A 20,140-nucleotide genomic window follows, 5' to 3' on the forward strand; every position below is an offset into this window, starting at 1 on the left:
AGTACAAATCATACGATAGACATTAGACTATGCATATGTACATTCAACATTCTTTGTTAAATAACTATGTGCATTTGAGCAGCATGGCTACAGTGTAGCTGTACTTGTAAAGGTTCAGGTGCAGAGAGTGTCCAGTATGACACTGGTCCAGTATATGAGAAGGGATGAAAGTTGAGATGCCTAGGAAAGCTGGGTCAGTGATGGTGAGCCACATTTTGTCTGACATGGCAACTATGGTCCTTATTCAGTTCAAGAATATCTTGCAATGTCTTGCAATAACTTGCACTTTCTTGCAAATTTGAAGATTTGCAGCATCAGCAATGCCAGTCTCAGACTAAGACCTGTTTTTTTTCACATTATTCACTATAGGAGCTCAAATTGGGTTGCTGATACCAACGATTATGCAAGATGAGGGTGATTTCTTTGCACTCATGATTGGTCATGCCCAGGCACATAAACTCAGACCGAGCTCTTGATAGCCCAGCTCTGATTTTTGATTGGTGTTCCCTGCAGTAATACTTGAAAACTCCAGCCAATTTATTTGCATAAAGTAGCCCTAACCTTAACTTTTCCCTGCTCATTTTCCTTGCTGTTGTGCATTCCACTGCCCTTGCCCTAACCCATAGAAAATGAATGACAGTGGGCCGCCCACAGCAAATATCCACTTTAACGTTAATCTGGCATAAAGGGATGTCATTGAGTCTCCACAACCATGAAAGCAGGAGAGCAGGAGAGGAGTTACCTACTGGAAATCACTGACCTGCTCAGCCATAGCACAGTAACCTCCCAATTATACTGTGTGTGTATGTGTAGGCATAGGTATAGTGTGTGTGTGTGTGTGTGTGTGTGTGTGTGTCTGTGTGTGTGTGTCTGTGTGAGAGTGAGTGTGTATGTGCGCACGCACCTGAGCGTGTGTGAGATGAAAGTGTGCATGTTCGTGTGTGCACACGTATATGTGTGCAAATATGTTTGTATGTGCATGTGCTACCAAATTCAGTTGTGTGTGTGTGTGTGTCAAATGTAATGTGGTCAGTTGGGGGTTGGGATTTGCTCTGCAGTCCTCTGGTATTATGGATATATTTACACTGATTATAATGTTTAGAAATGCTTGGCATCAAACCAGGCAGAACTGTAGACATACGCACAGCCCCATACGCACACCGGGATCTCAAATTGAAGTCACTAAGCGATTGGGGGTGTTAATGACCTGTATTATATTGTGTTTGTGTGTGTTTGTGTGAGAGAGTGAGTGTTTTCCATCCCTGTTATCTCACTACTGTGAGAAACAACTGTGAAACCCATGGAGTCAAGGTTATTATGTTCCCTAACACACGCTGACGCCTAGCTGCACACTCTTTTCCATTGAAGCCTGTGCATTAGCAGGACCAAACAAAAGCATCAATATGTGCAATAGGCACCCAACAAATAAATTAGCTCCACCTTTACCTTTTGCAAGCAATTAATGAGGCCCTATGCTCATGCCACACACACACACACACACACATGCACACACACACACACACACACACACACACACACACACACAAAATGTGACCAGTAGTGTGCATATATAACAAGATGCCCACTCAAAGCATGGCAGTGAGGAATTATATGTTTAAATGGCCACCAGAGTTGCATTTACATCAGTAGTAGGAAGGCTACTGATGGCAGAAAAAACTTTTCCTGGCAGTCATTAGAGGGATTTTTAAATAGCCTATAGCTTAATTCAGACAAGAACTCAAGCTAAACAATTTACAATTTCCCATTTGGCAGACGCTTTTATCCAAAGCGACGTACACATGAGATTTTAATACAACACAAGCAAGGTTCTAGTCAGGAGAGAACAACGAGAGTAAGTGCCATAAAGCTAAGTTCTACACAGTCCATCAGGTGAGAAGGTGTTCATTAAAGAGCTGGGTCTTTAGCCTTTTCTTGATTGAGAGGGACTCTGCGGAGCGAATGGAGTTTGGTAACTCGTTCCACCACGGAGGAACCACAGAACATACACACACACACACACACACACACACACACACACACACACACACACACACACACACACACACACACAAATGCACTGTGAGCAGGGGTAATGAAAGAGACTGTCTGGCATTGAGAAGATGACTCAAAGTTTTGCATCAAGCACAGTGTATTCAGTTTAAATAGCCAATACATCAAATCATTGCCTCTGGCTCTGTGCTTTCTGTCTTTGAGGACGACTATTTTCCATTGCTTTTATGGCCTGCGCATTTTTTGAAAATTCACTTTCTGAAGTCACATGTCATTCCTATGATCTTTGACAGTTCAATCAATATTTGAGAACATCAACTGCTCTCTCCTAGGGCTAGACACCCGAAGACAAAGCTTCTTACTCTGTGATGTTATTAAAGAATATTGTGGACACCGATTTTACATCCAAATGAGCCTCATATTACTACAGTGCTAGCAATCCTTTCCCAGGAAATGTGGCCATCTCTCATCAAAATCACTGTGTGCTATCTATTAGTGTCCACAAAATCAATCATGTTCTTGATGATTTAAGGAGTCTTTGCTCTCTACTTTGGTGGAGATTTCATGCTGATGTTCACAACTTCAGTCTCTCAACGACTATAGGAATAGCATGCGTATAGCAAGCGTTTAAAAGTCTGATTGTCCACTCCTGACAGATTACACTGTCCCTGTGGCAGTTTTTGGGACTTTGAAATAGCCTCTAACTGTATTCATACAAGCACCTAATCTAAAGAGACACATACACACACAAACTGTCACCAGCAATACTGAAATACAATGTTGAGTTCACTCAAAACATGGCAGACATTTTTTTTGTCTTTAATCACTATCATTTCATCTTTTATGCTCCTTGAGAAGTAAATGGGGGTCAAGGGCTATTGTTGGCAGATAAAATAGCTCCAAGTTTACATTTAGAGGACTTTTGAATCACCCTAATATCTTAATTGAAGGATGATAGGTTATGAAAGTCAGCGAGACAACAGGCCTGCATCTGGGACTTACAGAACTCCACTGTCTTAATGCAAATACTTTTCTATGTTTTAAAAATGTAAGTTAAATGGACGTTATGGAAATGAGGAAAACACCTCTCTGGGACTCGTGTGTGTGTGTGTGTGTGTGTGTGCGTTTATATGCATGTGTTTGTACGTGCAAGCGTGCAAGCTCTGTACAGAAAACCTCCTTAGTCATTGCTTTGTGACTCAGCCTCTCCCGTCTGACAGCTTAATATTAAAAAGCCTTCAACCTGCAGCAACACAATCTGAGTTATGACTGTCTGTGTGTGTGTGTCTGTGTCTGTGTGTGTGTCTGTGTGTGTGTCTGTGTGTGTGTGTGTGTGTTAAAACCTGCTTCGTCATGATGTTTTCGGCTTAGCGTGGATCATAATGAACAACAAATTTGAATAGCTGTCATCCCCAACCCAACTCTTCCCTCACAGTGTGTGTGTGTGGCTGTGTGCATGTGCGTGTATCTCTCTTTTATATGATCGTGCGTATATTGGCGTGCGTGCATGTGTGTGCACTTGTTTCATCGGGCTCTTGTTTGTTTCAGTGTGTGCAACTTTCTGCCTGTGTGCGCATACGTACTTGTGTGTGTGTGTGTGTGTGTGTGTCGTTGTGTGCGCATGTGACAGAAAGCGGGAGAGAAACTTCTGTGGACCGTGAACAATGGCTGTCAGCCCACTGATGAGAGAGAAGCTGAAGGAGGCTTTCCTCTGTGAGGCTCCCATTCAGTTTGATATGCAAATAGGCCGCTAGTACTCCACAGCGCCGGTTCCACCCCTGTTCCCCATAAACTCAGCATCGTCAAACACACACTCTCAAAGAAACACCAGGAGACGCACGCAAATACACACACACGCACAAGCACATGCTCAAAGAAACACACGTGCATTCAATTTGACAGTCACGTCCTCACGTACTCCCAAGCATACCGTACATGCATTCACCACATGCATCTAGAAACACGCACTGATAGTCAAAAACATGCACGTACATCCAATCAGACACACATAGCCACACACACAGACTCACACACACACACACACACACATACAAGTACTTGTCCATGCATTCACGCAGGCATACACACACATCTCTCGCTCTCTCTCTCTCTCTCTCTCTCTCTCTCTCTCTTTCTCTCGCTCCCTCTCTCACTCTAACACCTTCAAATACCACACTTAATACATAGACACACACACACACACACAAATGCTATTCCAAACACAGAGAAAGACTGTGTTTAAAATGTCATCGAAATGGTAAAGGACCTTCAAATGACCCACCAGATGGGGTTTGTACATTCACTTCCACAGTACTGTACACACACACACACACACACACACACACACACACACACACACACGTACGTGCACTACTGCAGGACTTCTATGCGTGCACACACACACAACGCGGGCAGGTGCAGCTCTTGATAAAAAACAAACACGTGAGCTCACAGATGGATTTCGGCAGTGAAGTCGCACAGAGAGGCGAAGCGATTGAGAAATCTTAATTAAAAGTAAACTTTGGGCAAGATTAGAAAACTTGCCCTTACTGTTAATGAGAGCATGCTGTTTGTGAAATAAACCTTCACAAACACGTTGGCATGCAAATTAGACAATTCTAGCACTTAATAAGGACTTGACTGAATATTCCATATTTTTATTTACATTATCAACAAGAGTTACTCAGAGGGCATCGATGCCATGAATATTCATTTGATACATGCTATATCTTTTCCCTGTATTCTGTTAAACGTGACATGAGTAACGGTAATTTGAAAGAAATTGTGCAATCTGTGTAGCATTCTGCCTAATTAACCGATACCCATCCTTGGAGCCGGTTACTTCACATGTATGTGGACGTTCGGGAGCATGTTGGCGGCAGAGTGGCCTAGTGGTTAGACAGATCGCCCTACAACCAGACAACCAGGATTCAAGCCCCGTATCAGCAAGCATCCACACTGCTGAAGTGTCCCTGAGTAACACAATGAATCCCTACCAGCTGCAGGTGACCCTGACCTCTGACCTCCCTGTGGAAATAGATTTCCCAACAGGGATCAATAAAGTATCACTCAATATCATTATTACCAGTGCTCAGGTTTTTGTTGGTAGGGGAAAACAGGGTAAAATGAGCCACTTTTTTATGCTACTACAGCAAAAATAACTATTTATTTCAAACAGTAATTGCTATGTTTACTTAAGGTTGTTGGGCATCCTTGGAAATTAAAACATTTCTGTAGCCAATACAGTTTTAGAAGTATGACTCATTAAATAAAGTTTGTCTTTTGGCACAACTTGCCCCAGGGCTAGTGGCACATTTTACCCCACAAGCGTCATTTTGACAAAACCGCTTCACGCAACAACTCGGGCCCACAGTTATGCTACGTTTATGGTCTCATATTGCACTTTATACAGTCTTAAACTAATATGTAATAAAGACTCAAATGGTTCCATTTATATACAAGAGCCATGATTTCTTTACCACTTGACATACGAGAAAGCACATTTTTTAACCTGGCTCAGTTACCACTTCCTCCAGATGCTCTCCTCCATCACAACTTCCGGCAAATTAATTACTCTTCTTAAATCTGTGATCACAATTCATTTTGTGGATGGTTGCCTAGATACAAGGGCTGGTCTTTTTACCCACTTACTCAGCTTACCCCTTTCTCCCCTATCAGTAATCAAGCCACCAACCCTTTGACTACTAGACAGCCTCCCCAACTGGTGTCTACTGCAACATCACAGCATACTTTTACTTTGAGTAAAACAGCAGGGACTGTCCTTGTTTTTCATGTGACTAATTTTGAAGTTTACAGTGAGGTGGGTTTTGTACTGTGATGTGTGGTTTAACACTCTCCAACGGCCTTAATATGAATATAGTGTCTTTTGAAACCAGGGGAAAAAAACTCTTTTGAAACTAATTCAGAGTCTGTTAACAAAAAAAAACAAAAAAAATATGTTTCTTGACACCGCTGGCTTTAAAGTTTTGTTCAGCGGCTGAGAAGAAGCTTAAGCCTTCAGCGGCATACAGAGAGACTTCAGTATTCAGGAAGCATTCTAAATATCTGAAAGGATTGTTTTTAAAAGGAGGGTGGAGGGAGTAGGGTAAAGCAATGTGCTTTATCTTGTAGTCAAACAGATAGATGTGTCTGACAAACCTGGTTCACTGAGGTCTTACCCGCTGTCCCTGCCAGAGGCAGACATACCCTCTGTGTCTCTACTGTAAGATCTCTCCTTTTCCTTCTCTTCCTCCAGGGGCAAACAGGCCCGGCCCGTCTCCCTGACCTTCTCCTCTTCTTCTTCTTCTCACAGCTCCTTTGTTCTTTTTTTTCTGCCTGCCTCTGTTTTTCTGTCCTTGCTATCTCCTTATGTTTTTGTCTCATTCTTTCAGGGCTTCAGTCTATAGAAATTAATCTATTCCCTCTTTATCTCCATGTCTCGCTCTTCCTCTCTTTCTCATATGCCTTTCGACACATGTTGCCTTTCTCTGTCCCTCTTTCCCTTTTCTCTCTCTCTCTTCTAGTACACCTTTCTACGCATTGCCTCTCTCTCTCTCTATCTCTCTCTCTCTCTCACATCTGCCTTTTTATACATGCTGCCTCTTACTGTCTCTCTCTCTCTCTTTCTTTCCCTCTCCGCCCTCCCCTCCCTCTCTCCCTCCCTCCCGCTCACCAAGGTCCTAGAGAGGGGAAATGAAAAGTGTATGTATTCTGTAGCGGTGCTGTGTGGCAGCAGGAGGGAAAACTGCTGTTTTATGGTTTTATTTATGGATCTGTAGATTTCTGACGCTGCGCACATCACACATTGGGGCAGAGGGGAAATGAACAGCAACCTGATGTGAACTGCTTGTACTCCCCCCAATGGAGCTGCAGTGTACCAGGCAGGCAGAGGAGGAGTGCACACACACACACACACATGCACACACATATTCACGCACACACACACACACACACACATAGAGTATGCAGAGAGACACTCAAGTGCTCAATCGATTCATATTTATGTGCACAAACACATTCACAGACGTACATCAACTCTGACTTCTCATCTACTCAAACACATTTTCACCTGGACAGTGATGTATCCCCCCTATCACCCACTCTATGATATCAAAACTTGGCATTTTCCTTGTCTCCCCCTCCCTCTCTCTCTCTCTCTCTCCGTCTCTCGCTCTTTCTGACACGCCTCGCTGCTTATTAAATCTGACCGATACCACAACCCAAGAGAAGTCTTCTTATCTGAAGGTCAACTTAAGCTAGCATAGTGTTTGTCACCTCGCTCTCGCAGACCAGCGTAGCCGCAGCACCATAAACGTTTAATGGAAGCAGCTATCAATGCACAGCAGATGGTGCTAACACTGCTGCTCATGCCTTGGCTCATCTCATGGCCAATAAATAGCCTTTAATATAAGGAGAATGTCAGGTGGAGAAAGGAAAGGACACTGCTGTATCGAAATCACTGCTGATATAATATGCACAGTGCATGATGTCTTGAATCAAAGCCCTCAGTATAAGTTTTCAAATCAGTGATGTTTGACATCTCAAACTGTAATTAAAAGTGTTGTGAACAATATAAGTCAGTTGAGGTTGTTTGTGTTTATTTTCATGCTGAACATTTATTTTCATGATAAACAGTCACCCAGAATCTGAATCGACTATACAAACAAAACTCCAAATAGTCTTATGTGGTTTTTCATCTGAATGATTCAGCTAATAAACCTTAAAAGTCGCCACCTAGAACAATTGCTTGAATTTTTAGTAGTCCGAAAAAGTCTTTGAGAAGATTTACGGCAGGATTTTCCCATGTTCTGCTTAAGAGGACAATCTTTACTGGGCTAAATAACGTGAAGTGCGCATTAACCCAAGTCTTTGCCTCATCCATCTCCAAACTGCTTGCAACTGTGGGCTTATAATTAATTCATTTCAGGTCTTTGAAAGATAAATCGTTTGTTTAAATGGAACCAGTCTATGCCCCAAGATGGTGTAGTGGATTTAAGATGAAACAGTACTGGCCTTGGATCAAATCCTCCCCTATTCAATATCACTCTCATTACTCCCTACTGTCTCATCCTAAACAAGTATAGATTCTGTACAGTCCCATGGTGCATTTGTGGTAATGGCATAATAGTTATTGCCTCCTGATGACAAGTTGTGTTGTGATGAAAGGGGACGTGTGTTTCTAGCTAAACACATTCAGATGTACTAGGCAAAGAAAATGCAGATTATGTATTTCTGTAGCAGAGGAGTCGCTGGGATCTCAGGCCATAAAGGTTGTATCCCAGTGTTATTTTAAATGTTCTGCGAACTAATCAATTGTGAGACATTAGTATAATTACCTTTAAACAAACAAAGCCCATCACCGAGAAGATTGACAGCATCTACACTGCATTTTACATGTGGGACTGTGTGGGAACTCTGCTGAATTGCTTTATGGCACAAAGAGGTATTGCTTTATGGCACAAAACAGGAAGAAGGCCGCTGTTCTTCTAGCACAAATGGAGCTAAAGCTTTCAGTGTTTCTTGCAGTGGCAGATGGAGCGAAGAGTGAAAGTCCAATGGAAAACAAAACATCACTTCCAACATGTTTACCCTGTTCAGTAAAGCCAAAGAGAAAGAGAAAACATACATGGAGCAACAGAAAGCAACGGACTTTATGGGAAATGTGGCCTTGTGTTGTCATTTGTTTACTGTAATTAGGCCTCTACCAAGGTGTCACAATTAATTTGACACCAATATTTCAATGTTACAAATGCACTTTACCACACCTTTGCTTAGAGGAAAAACATTTCCCCCAAAAAATAGTTGAGAAGAGCAGTGACTGTCTTCTCTCTCATTCATAAAATGGCCCCAAACACCCATAATTCCCCTGCTCTACCTGTCCACTGCAGTGCGAGTGTGTCTCTCTCCTCGCCCACCCTCTCTCCTGGGTAATTTGTTGTGTAAATACAGCCTACTTACAGCTGACGGGCCCTTTCGGCTGTGGCTCTGGAAATGCAATTACAGGCAGCAAACATCTCCATTGTTATCACTGGAGGGTGCGACGCTCATTTCGGTCCCCTCTGCAACGGGGGCCGCTATTGATCGGTATCAGCTTTGAGGAGGGGATTACTAATGAAGCCATCTGAAAGCCCTTTGTGCTCGGTAAAGAGTTTGCACGCACGTGTGTGTGTGTGTGTGTGTGTGTGTGTGTGTGTGTGTGCGTGTGTGTGCGTGTGTGTGCGAGAGAGAGAGATAATGTGTGTTAGTAAATGTAGGTGCTCTGCATCATCCTATTCAGCATAGTATGACTCCTATCCTTCTTATTGTAGTGCTCTGCTGCCTGTGGTGGTCATTCTGAGCATTGCAGCCTGTTAAACAAGGGAGATGGTGGGTAGATAAATTGTTGTCCTTCATAATCTGCCTAAAATCCTCATTTAACAAGGGAAATAGCCAGGTGGTATAATTTGTAATTATTTGCAATTAACATAATTTTCATTTGCAAAGGGAGTGATTTGTGATATCTAACTAACAAGTAACTTGTGTTAAAAAGATGCCGCCCTCCTTCACCCCACTTCACTTTTTACCCCTGATTATATCCTCATTTGTCCAAGCTATACACTCCTCCCTCCCGGTGACATAACATGTCATGCTCAAGGATACACTCTATAACCTTATGGCAACTGTATGAATAGCTATGGCAGGTGTATGTAGCCTATGCATTGGTCAGGAACTGTACTGTATGTTTGTGGTGTGATGGTGAATTGGTGTTCTCTTAGAAGCTAGTTACGACTACATGCTTTGCAATTATAGTTTTTACCAGAATTATTACTAAAGGGGACATTCCACTGACTTACATTACATTCATTACCTAACCATAACTCTTAACGTAATCCAAAGCTTACACTAAGACCTGACCCCTAACCACAAAATTAACATTTTCTCCTATGAGCACCAGCACAAAAGTCCTCATTTATGTTCAGTTTGCAATTGGATAATACGTATGAGGATGTAATAATACAAGTATACATACACATGCACACATACCACAAGCCCCGACACTACCTGCCTCAACCTACTGTTAGACTTCACTCTCTTTTCCCAGCTCCCCTGACAACACTCCCGGCTCTGCTGGTGAGAACTTGGTGGAAACACATTGCTCTGCAGAGAGAGAGAACTTCGGGGCAGCACTTTTACACAGTCAGATACTATTCTCACACACACAGCCGAGTGGCTGTGGCTCTGTTGTCGCTCAGTCAATTACCAAGCACCCTAACTTCACATACTACTTATTTTCCTCCCTGTTCTGAGTCAAGCTAGTCTAATATCATGCTTGTTTGGCAGTCTTTGAAGCAGAACAGCGTTTTTGTCCCTCTTTGATGTGTATGTAGACGCCTGTGGACAACTGATTTGCTTCATTCTCTTCTTGTCTTTGTTCCTTCGTGTTCATTTTCGCCTTCGCATGAAGTGATTGCAAAACGCTGTTTTTTTGTTTCACATGCATATTCATAAAACTTGTGTTTTCTATTGCTGTTTGTCATTCCCACAGGATGTTCAAACAATGCAATTATCAAATGTTGGTTTGGGCTAATAGTGTGGAATACATGATGTTTGATCCTTAGTGTTTGCTAAATCAGGTTGTATGATTGAAAAGCCTCTTTCTTCTTCTCAAGAGAATAGAATTTGCACTTATTTATTACCCATATGCACACTGGATGTCTACAAGGCATAAATTGTATGGTATATTTGGCATAAATTATTCTCTGATTGCCGCGCTGCAGAACAGACTACACATGGAATACATTTTTATCTTCAAACCCAGAATTCGTAGTTTTCTATACAATGTATGCTATTGCATAATTATGGTAGAGCCAGATAATTATACTCATTATCTGGTTGTTTTATCAAGATTGAAGAAGGCAAACAGACAAAAAAATAGACAGGACTGATACACACTACAACATTTTTTGCTCTAATTATGCACCGAAGTTGCCATCCCACTCAATTTTCCAAGACTGGGGAAAAAATGGCCCTTTAAACATTTCCAACCCAGGAGCCGATTTAATCTTTTGTTTACGTAATCCCTTTGAGATCTGACCCACAGTCTGTGAAACCAGGCTCTATTGGAAGTATATGGGAAACAAACTTCATCAAGGTGTGGTTTTCTACAAATCATGTCTGCACTTTACTGAGAAGTATCCAATTAATGACAATGACAATTTAACTTTAACTATAAATCTTCACATTTTAGCTGAGAGTGCTCATCATCCGCTCCTCATTTAGATGACATCACACAGTGAGAGAACTGCTGGGTTCTTCATCTGTTCATTTGCATGGGCTGCTGCCATACAGTGGCTAATGGTGATATATATAGCCAAATCATTTTTTTATGATCGGAAGACAACACATACTCTGGCCTTTTATGATAAGTTGCATTGTTGTATAAGCAGTGCTTCTGTAACAGTTCAGTTGCTAACATTAACAAGCATGCCAAGCAGCCTAACATGACTGTATTCTCCATAGAAGAGATGAAAGCAGCTGATCAACTAGGGAGCCAGAGAGCTGAGATCACATTCAAATGAACTGCCAGTTAATTAGCTCTATATGTCATCACCACAAATATGCCGTGGGACTGTACAGATTGTTTATTGTCTGCTTATTAACAACGTGACCACATGAATTTTTGATGTGGTTTCCTCCAGGGAGGCAGCTTCATATAAGCATCAAGCTCTCTGATTGGACTTTCCATTTTATGGCTCATGTGGATACCATTAGCCTCTGTTTACATATTGTGTACCCACCTGAGTAAAGCATTTCTCCGCTATGGTGATTTGTCAGGAATGGTCTCTGCAGAGGTTTTAAAGTTCATTGGTCCAGCTTGGTGTTTTCAGGAGAGCAGCGATGATAGCGATGAAAATGAAAAAGAGCAGTTCATGTGTCTGGGGGTGGCTAACAAAGCCCCTTATGGCACATGTGGCCCACCTTGTTACAGCCGCAGATTGTGCCACTCCGAGCACTAATACTGTACGGTTTGTGTGCTAAACCCAGCCCCCACCCCCTCCACCCCACTTTCACACGGCTCATCGCTCACTGACACCAAGCAAGCGAACTAGACAGCTAGATCAAGATGGCTGAAAGATGTAAAGTTGATGCTGATAGCAGCCAGTTTCAAGAGAGCTGAGAGACCGAGTACTTCTTTACGGAGTGTAAAGAAGTACTGTATGCCTCATTTGGTTTATGAACCTGCAGAGACGCAAACAGGTGTTCCCGAATATGCCAGCCGCATTAAAAGCCTTCAGGAAAACTGTTTGAGAGAGAGCCACAAGCTTTTTGACTTGTCAGTCAGGCTGTCTCACATCACTCCTTTCCTGAGAGCAGGGCATGAATACAGGCAAAAACTGAACACAAAGCAGACTTTAGCAGATTTGCTCACCTTTAGGCCAAGAAATTCAGTTAATTTTCTTTTTTACAAATTGCAGTTGATGCCAAGAGCATACCAAAATACTGACGGATAGAACTGAATAACAGTGTAACAGAAAACTGAGGGCCAAGTTTAACTCTCTTGAGGTGAGTTTGTCCCTTTCATGTCAAACAGACACAATCCAAAAGTTCTGCTCTCCGGGTGCCTGTCTGCCGAGCGTGCTCAGAGGCATTTGTCTGAGTAAATGTGTGAATAAATGTCAATGTTAATGTTGATGGAAAAAGTGCCAGGCTGCTGCATGTAAGTTATGTGGAAACACAGTCAAGGATTCATTATTTTACTTGTACTTTACTTGAATGTATCATTTTGCATGAGTAAATGGCACACAAAACCTCTAATGTGTTTTATATATTTAGACCTGTGAGGTAGTTGTGTAACAATTAGCTATATGATACATGTAAAAAGTTAACCATACATTAATTCACTTCCAAATTCATTATTTCTCTAGACTAAAAGCCATTTAGGCTGCACAGCTGTTGATTTGCCATGTTGTTTAGAGCTTTATGGGACATTTAAAAACATGGTCAAAGAAGTTAGTTTACTTTATTCAAGTAAAATATATCTAGATAAATGTGTGGCCCTTGACTTGATTCTTATGTCTCACTGAATCTGAAGCCCCTGCACAATTGATGCTGCTTAGATTCCTGGTTTGCCCACTAGAGGTCAGTGTTGACCAGGTGTCAAGCTAGGTTCAATTCAATCAAGTCACTTTCAGTTCAGTTTTTGGAATATGAAGGTTGTTTTTATTCAACCTAATAAAAAGAAAAGTAACTGAGAATGAATGAATGTTCTATTACTTAACAAGCTAGTGATTCTCTTAACATTTGAATTAGTTTAACTGAAAGTGAATTGACCACGACCCTGGTCTGGACACAGCAGCAATGCAAGGCTCACAGAGAAACATTTCCATCCCACACCAAGGTAAAATATATCAGAAAATGATTTCAAATGTTTGAACAGCCTACCATTTACCCTTAAAAGCATCTGAACAACCTGGAAAGTAAAAACATCAAATGCAAGATATGTAAACTATGGTAAATTTCTGTATGCACTCCGTATGTGATCTTCAAATGGTTGAAACATTAAACTGCTTAGCTCTGGGCTGAATCCTTTATTTAACACCTGTCTTTTGATGGCTGTCACCTTGAACAGTTCCTTTGCTCACTGCTTGTCATTACGAAGGAGCCCTGTGTGACTCGTACACCTCAGCGTTCACTTTCCTGTTGGTGGCAGCTGAAGGATTCCCTTTGAGGTTTTGTTTGCACTCGAGTAACCACAAAGTGGCGGTATGCTTTTTGTGTCCTTTGTGTGCGTGTGTGTATGAACCCGCCACGGCCTCAGATTACTACCTTGGATCCAAGCTTGAGCGCTCAGAAATAAAGCCAACAGTCATATGCTGCTGAGTGGACCACCTTGCCAGGGTTACACAGGGACACAAGCTGTTTGTAACCACATTATCTCAAGGCTGTGATGTTTACCCTGCCCTTTTAACCCGTCAAAATCAATACAGAGGGCTATATGCCTGTGTTTTATAATTAGAATAAGCTATAAATCAGTCACATGAGAAACTAATTATCTTCATTACTTCACAGCCTTCATTACTGCTGCATTATTTGACTCACTGTGTCTCTTTCCCCTCTGTCCAGGAAACGAGGTCCTGCAGTTTGGGAAGCTGGTGAGCACCTCCAACACCTATGAGCCCGTCGCCCCCGGAAACCCCAGGAGGCCCGTAACCGTGACGACAGACCAGCCGCTGCTGTGGAGCATGGGCGTCCGCAAGGACAAGAAATGACACAGGAGAGATGCTTCCTCCCCAGTCAAGAGATCATGCTAAGCCCAAGGTTGCTACTTTTCCACAGCACAGCTGCAGCCAGCTCACTATAGTTTTAGATTCTTTGTGCGTAGTACAAGGACAGAACGGAAAGCACTATTAGTGTATATGAAATGTGGCCAAAAACACAGAAAAATGTTTTAGTGAATATCGAGTGATAGCCTTGGCCAGCTCTATAGTGGAAACCATGCTGCTGGGAAGCAAAGCTCACCAGAGGGGTGCCTGTGATTTATTTGTTAATGATTCATTGATTTTTTTTATTTTAATGCATATGAGACAACATATGGCCAGATTTGACACCAATGTGCTTGTCTATTTTGATTGTGTATTTGGATCACAGTTGGACGTCCTGTACTTGTTCAGGCCTTACTGCAAACAAGAGTCAGGTTCTTTTCATTTTAATCTCCAAATCTCTCCTGATTTGATATTAGACAATCTTTAGATAAGCACTAATGTGACAGTATATTGTAGAGTTGTTCACTCCACTACATATCCAAGACAAGAGGTATCACCATACATATCCTCTTTTATACAATGTAGATTAGGTGTGCAAGGATCTGCTTTGTGTCACAGCCTATGTGCCTTTGACCTTAGTGCTCCTGCTTCCACTGTCCTCTTCCTGCCTTTGATGAGAAGTAGTTTAATATGCTACTTCTGAAAGTAGAAAAGTTTAAAAACACAACCACTGCAGCCACAGAGAAAGCAAGGCCAGTTGCTTAGACAGCACAACTCAGTCTGTGGGTTTGCATGATTTATTAACACAGCCAAATACAAATATTGTGCACAGAGTGTAAAAATGACATCCCTTTAGCCCCCAACCCCACCGCCCCTCTAACACTTTGCATCACCACCTCCTGTCCCTGGGTATTGCAGTTTTGTAGTTCTGTGTGATCAGGATTCAGCCTCCCCTGGAAGAGAAGAATGGCACTATTAGCATATGAAATGAAAAATGACGCTTCATTAACTTTGTTGCATCAAAACAAGCATGACTGGAAAAATGCACATGTAATTCATAGCGGAATATATTTTATTGTAATAGAAACAGTTTGACTGACATTCCCTATTTTGTAAATCAATATCTTCAGCAGAGACTGTGCAGACTGTGTCCTTGATTAAAATTGCGGATCACTTATTTTTATCCAACTACTGCACTTTGGGATGCTGGAACCTCCCAGTCATTACCTTCACAGCCTAAATGGATGCTACTTGAATGTTTTCTACTGTTGTGTTCAATAATAAAATCATGGATGCTACCGAGCTGCCTCCTATTGCACGTTTAACTAATGTCAAATAGTGATAATCAATAATAATAACTATCAAATATGAACAATTATTTTGGTTGTATATGGTTAAGAAACTTGTAAAGCATCAAACATTTTGGGGTCACTATTATAAGAGTTGCAACTTTTGTTTACTGTAGTTAGTGAATGGTTAAGTGGCCTGTAATACACACTATGCTGCCCCCCATTAAATGGTTAATAAGTGGTCTTTAAAGATTAACTATTTGGGTGTCTAGAATCTGATTTTTATAATCATGTGGAGTACATTTATGTATAAACTTGCAACACTGCACCACAGATAAACAGGCTGGGAGATGAGAAAATGGGATTAACACGCACGTAATTTGTGATAAACTGCGACCTACTTGGCTCTATGAAACCAAATGAAAAAGCCTAATACAGCTTATTGGTTACTTGAAACAATGAATCCTGCTCCCATCACATAATTGTTAGCCGTTAGATCAACAGATAAAGACAATCACACATCTCAATGCGACTTCAGGATCTATACAGCCAAGGGGGAGGGGCTTAGACATAACCGATCAACAGGAAACTCTCCCCAGAGTCCGATAAACCATCACTCATGTTAATGCAAGGTCAGGATCAATACACACCCAGTGGACCGACAGACAAAGATAACTGTTGTCAAAAATAGTTAATAAAGGTATCTTGACATTTTGGATTTTAGTACATTAACACACACACATTTTGAGTATTGTATCATAATTTACATTATAATAGTGTTGCTGAGTAGTTGTGTTGCCTTTTTTAATCCCATTTTCTCATCTCCCAGACTGTTGATATCTGTGGTGCAGCACTGCAAGTTCACACAGACTTAAAGGTTTACTCAGATGTTCCACATGATTATAAAAACCAGACGCAATTCTATCACTATCTCACCAGCACAAGTAAGTTATTGCATCTTGTCCTTGTGTTTTTATCATTGTATTTAAATTGCACATTGCACAAATAAGCAAACTAACAGAAGAATCTCATATCTCTAACTTTAACTTGATGATTAGCATAATCATTTTTTTTTTCCGTCTTTGAATTTTGAAGCAAACCCACTTTCAGCTGACTGAACATTAAGTGAACTGACCACAGCCCTTGTGGAAAAAACTACTTACACAATGATGTTGTTGATGGGGATGTGGATGAGTTTGACGAAGAAACCAATGAAGCCCATGATGGCAAACCCAATCGCTGTGGCCATGGCGATCTTCTGGAATTCTGAGGGACACGAGAGAACAATGCAAAAAAAAAAAAGACAATTTAGCATATATTTAAATCAAATTCCCAACTGATTGACAATTATTCATTTATCCTAGGATCCCCAGGTGTTGCAGGTCAAAGACAGATTCAGTCAAATGAGAAAACACTGAATTTTACCATACCTTTTCTGTCGGGTTTTGTACACCTCTTTACGAGCCTTATTGAGTCTTTGACGAACTGCCGGCTGGGCTCGACAAACTGCATAACCTGATCCATGGTGTTTAGGCTGCAGGTAGGATCATAAAGTCACTGTTACAAATCACAGATCAGGCCTGGACCGCTAACGGTAAGTGCTGACGTTGACTTGAATCCATCTTCTGACTTGTCTTGGAAACGACTAACACAAGGCTAGAATTGTTACTGTAATTCATTATTTCACAGCTAACACACGTATTTCTTAAGAAAATCTGCCCTCATCTCGACTAACCTCACGTTTAGTTAGTTTACTCCGCAGTTAGCTAACGTCAGAACAGAAAGCAAGTCGAGCTAACGTTAGGTTAGTAGGCAAACCAAGTTATAACCAGTAACATTGAAAAGTCAAAGCTGTCACGCCGCTATAAAGGTAAAGGTTAGTGAAAGATGTAAACGTGTTTCAAGGCATTACACTAACCTGTTTCCGTGGTCGTATTTGACGAATAAAGGGGTCAAAAGACAGAGAGCGACTAAAGCCACGTAGCTGTCGGCCGCTTGTTGATAGAGAAGAGCTGACGTAGACTTTACAGGCGCATGCGTACGATCTTCTTCCTTTCTTTATAAAGTTGAAATTAGTGTTTACACTGCCACCAACAGGCTGGGAGGTGTATTAACAGAGACAGGCTGCTGGTGTGATAGCAGTGGGAAACAGAAAGGCGGGTAAACTATGACTTCCACTTGGTGAAATGAATGAAAATATCCTATTTTTAGGAAGTCATTAATCTATGCTTACTGAACCATATCCTCATATAGGTTGCATCAGTTTGATACTCACTATGCTGTGTAGGCTACTATGAATTTACGCTGTGAAGGCTTGTTTCAGCATAAAAAACTGTAAGTTTTTTTCCGCAAATAAAAATCTGGCTAAATCTAGTTTAGATGGGTTAACCCTCCACTACATCCCAGTCTCAGTGTTTGCAGACAACATTGTTGTGATTAGTGTTAGACATCTTTGTTGTTCTACCATTTTGTGCCTTGGTGTTTTTGTTGTCAATTAGATTCTGTCATCCATTTTTTTGCATGTCTTGTTGTGCTTTTTATCACTGTGCAAATAAACTAAACCAAAGCCTGTAAGGTATCTCACATTGTGCACTTCAACTTGATTGATAATCATTTATGACATTTACATTCAAAAGACAGCTGATTCACTTATCCAGAACTTACAAAAGCCAGTCCTTTTTAATCAACAAGCCCAACCTAAGAATGTATATACCGTCAAATATCTCCAACTAATTACTAACAACTGAAAAGAAATAAAAAAAGGCTTTCTGTCTTAATAACAAAATAAGTATTTCATGTAGCTAAGCAAAAAGGAAATTAACACTACCAATTCACTAAACCCTATAAGGTATGAGTCCCAGCATCTAACATCATTGGCCACAAAAACTTCCAAATCTGCTTATATAAATAGACTAAGAAAGGATATTATTATTTGGTGAGTGTGATAAATTATTAGACCTAAGTCACCAAATGCACACACCTTAGAGGGAACATTGGTCCAAATCTCACATAGCTCAGGTCATATTACATTGGTCCTAAATGCCATGTCAAGTGATTTTGCTTAAGATATGGCTTCCAAATAGATTTCTGGCATTTATTTTTCTTGATCATTGTTCTCCATTATAATGATACAAATTATAGGATCAAATTTAGACTCACAAAGGCTAAGGTATGGCACGTTAAGGCACGTTAACACCATACATCTAGGACTGGTTGAACAATACTAATCAAATGTAGCCTGGGAGTCTATGAGGCCCCTGTATGTGCGGCAATCCACTGTAACCTACAAACTGTTTTCCTCACATTAGTGGGGCATCCATCATCACCTGGCCAGACCAGTGAATAAGAGCAAACAGTCCCAGGCTGTACTGTAGACAACATGTCTCCACCATTAAAGTTTTTCGCTTTAAGGATGGGATCAGCCAGTGCAAGTCACACTAAAAACCCCTCGTCTGTTTGGGTGGTACAGCCTGAGACTTATTGTCTTATTGGTCCTTCAAGTCTAATAAACTAATCTTAGCTAAGCTCCTTTAACCTCAAAGGCAAATTCCATCCCACCATCACATGCAATTTCATATCATGTGTTATCATGCATACATCTTAAGAGGTCTAGACAACATTCCATGTTAATGTTATGTAATTATACTGTATAGCTTACTCAAAAGTCATTCATAGCTGTTGAGGAAAAGCAAGAAGCAGGACTATGTGGCATGTTTAACAGTCTAACAGGTTTATTTTTTACATAAATATATGTACATATTGTAGATACAGTAGATGTGGCACATTAACATATTTCCAATGTCAAAGGCTTTCTTGAAGTCCCCTAATATACAACTCATTAATATGTTGACCCAATGTAACCAGAATCACTTCAAAAACACCACACCGCACAGAATGTTATGCTTGTCTTTCCTGGGAAAATGTTCTTGGTGAGTTGGAAAAGCCTCTGAAACGACATTAGGACCATGTGATACTAAAACTGATCAATGAAAGCAAATTCATTTGAGTGACATTCAATCATGGTCAATTATTCAATGGTAGGGGAAACATTGATCTACACTTTACCACCAAACCTATTCCACACAAACTGGGACAAAGCTTTTCTATGTTAGCTCAATGCCCTAGATAGTATTAATCAATAAAACATACATTTTGACACTCACAACAGAAAGGTTCATGTTAACTGTTATCAAAGTGTCTCAATAATCAGTTTACCCACAGAAGATATGCACTGATGTAATGGGACATGTCGCACAATTTGAGACACAGAAGTACATCTTTTTCACAACAGTAACATTCATGCCTCTATAAAAGTGCTTAACAGTGCTGTTTACTGATGATGTTTATACAGTGCATAGCAAATATGTATGCTCAGAGGAGGACTGTGCTGAATAAAGTCCCATTTATCAATCACATAGCGTTGCCATGCTGAAGTCATGAAGCAATACCAGCACTACAGGCGCTGAATAAATACCCTTCATAAAAGACACAACCAGTGCACTACAAAAAGTTGGGGTGAGATACTGAGACATCAAGCAATTTAGCACTACAGCTTGGTCAGAACAATTATAAGACACATGCAAATGAGACAAATGACAA

The 20,140-nt window shown here is 41.0% G+C and overlaps 2 protein-coding genes across 2 annotated transcripts in view; one reads left to right on the forward strand and one right to left on the reverse strand.

Annotated features, from left to right (window-relative positions):
* The window catches only part of tpk1 (thiamin pyrophosphokinase 1), a 70,367-nt gene extending 56,044 nt beyond the window's left edge, over positions 1 to 14,323 (forward strand). The window contains exon 9 of the mRNA XM_071905276.1: positions 14,113 to 14,323. Within this exon, the coding sequence (XP_071761377.1) occupies positions 14,113 to 14,258 (146 nt within the window). The 3' untranslated portion in view covers positions 14,259 to 14,323. The remainder of the gene's footprint in view (positions 1 to 14,112) is intronic.
* Positions 14,324 to 15,031: 708 nt separating this feature from the next.
* On the reverse strand, positions 15,032 to 17,585 carry sec61g (SEC61 translocon subunit gamma). The gene is made up of 4 exons (XM_071905278.2): positions 17,460 to 17,585; positions 16,972 to 17,075; positions 16,705 to 16,807; positions 15,032 to 15,205 (listed from the first exon to the last, which is right to left on the reverse strand). The coding sequence occupies exons 2-4, from the start codon at positions 17,063 to 17,065 to the stop codon at positions 15,196 to 15,198; spliced, it is 207 nt and encodes a 68-aa protein (XP_071761379.1). The 5' UTR covers positions 17,066 to 17,075; positions 17,460 to 17,585; the 3' UTR covers positions 15,032 to 15,195.
* Between the last annotated feature and the right edge of the window lie 2,555 nt (positions 17,586 to 20,140).

This window comes from Centroberyx gerrardi, chromosome 22, assembly GCF_048128805.1.
Source record: "Centroberyx gerrardi isolate f3 chromosome 22, fCenGer3.hap1.cur.20231027, whole genome shotgun sequence".
NCBI lineage: Eukaryota > Metazoa > Chordata > Actinopteri > Beryciformes > Berycidae > Centroberyx > Centroberyx gerrardi.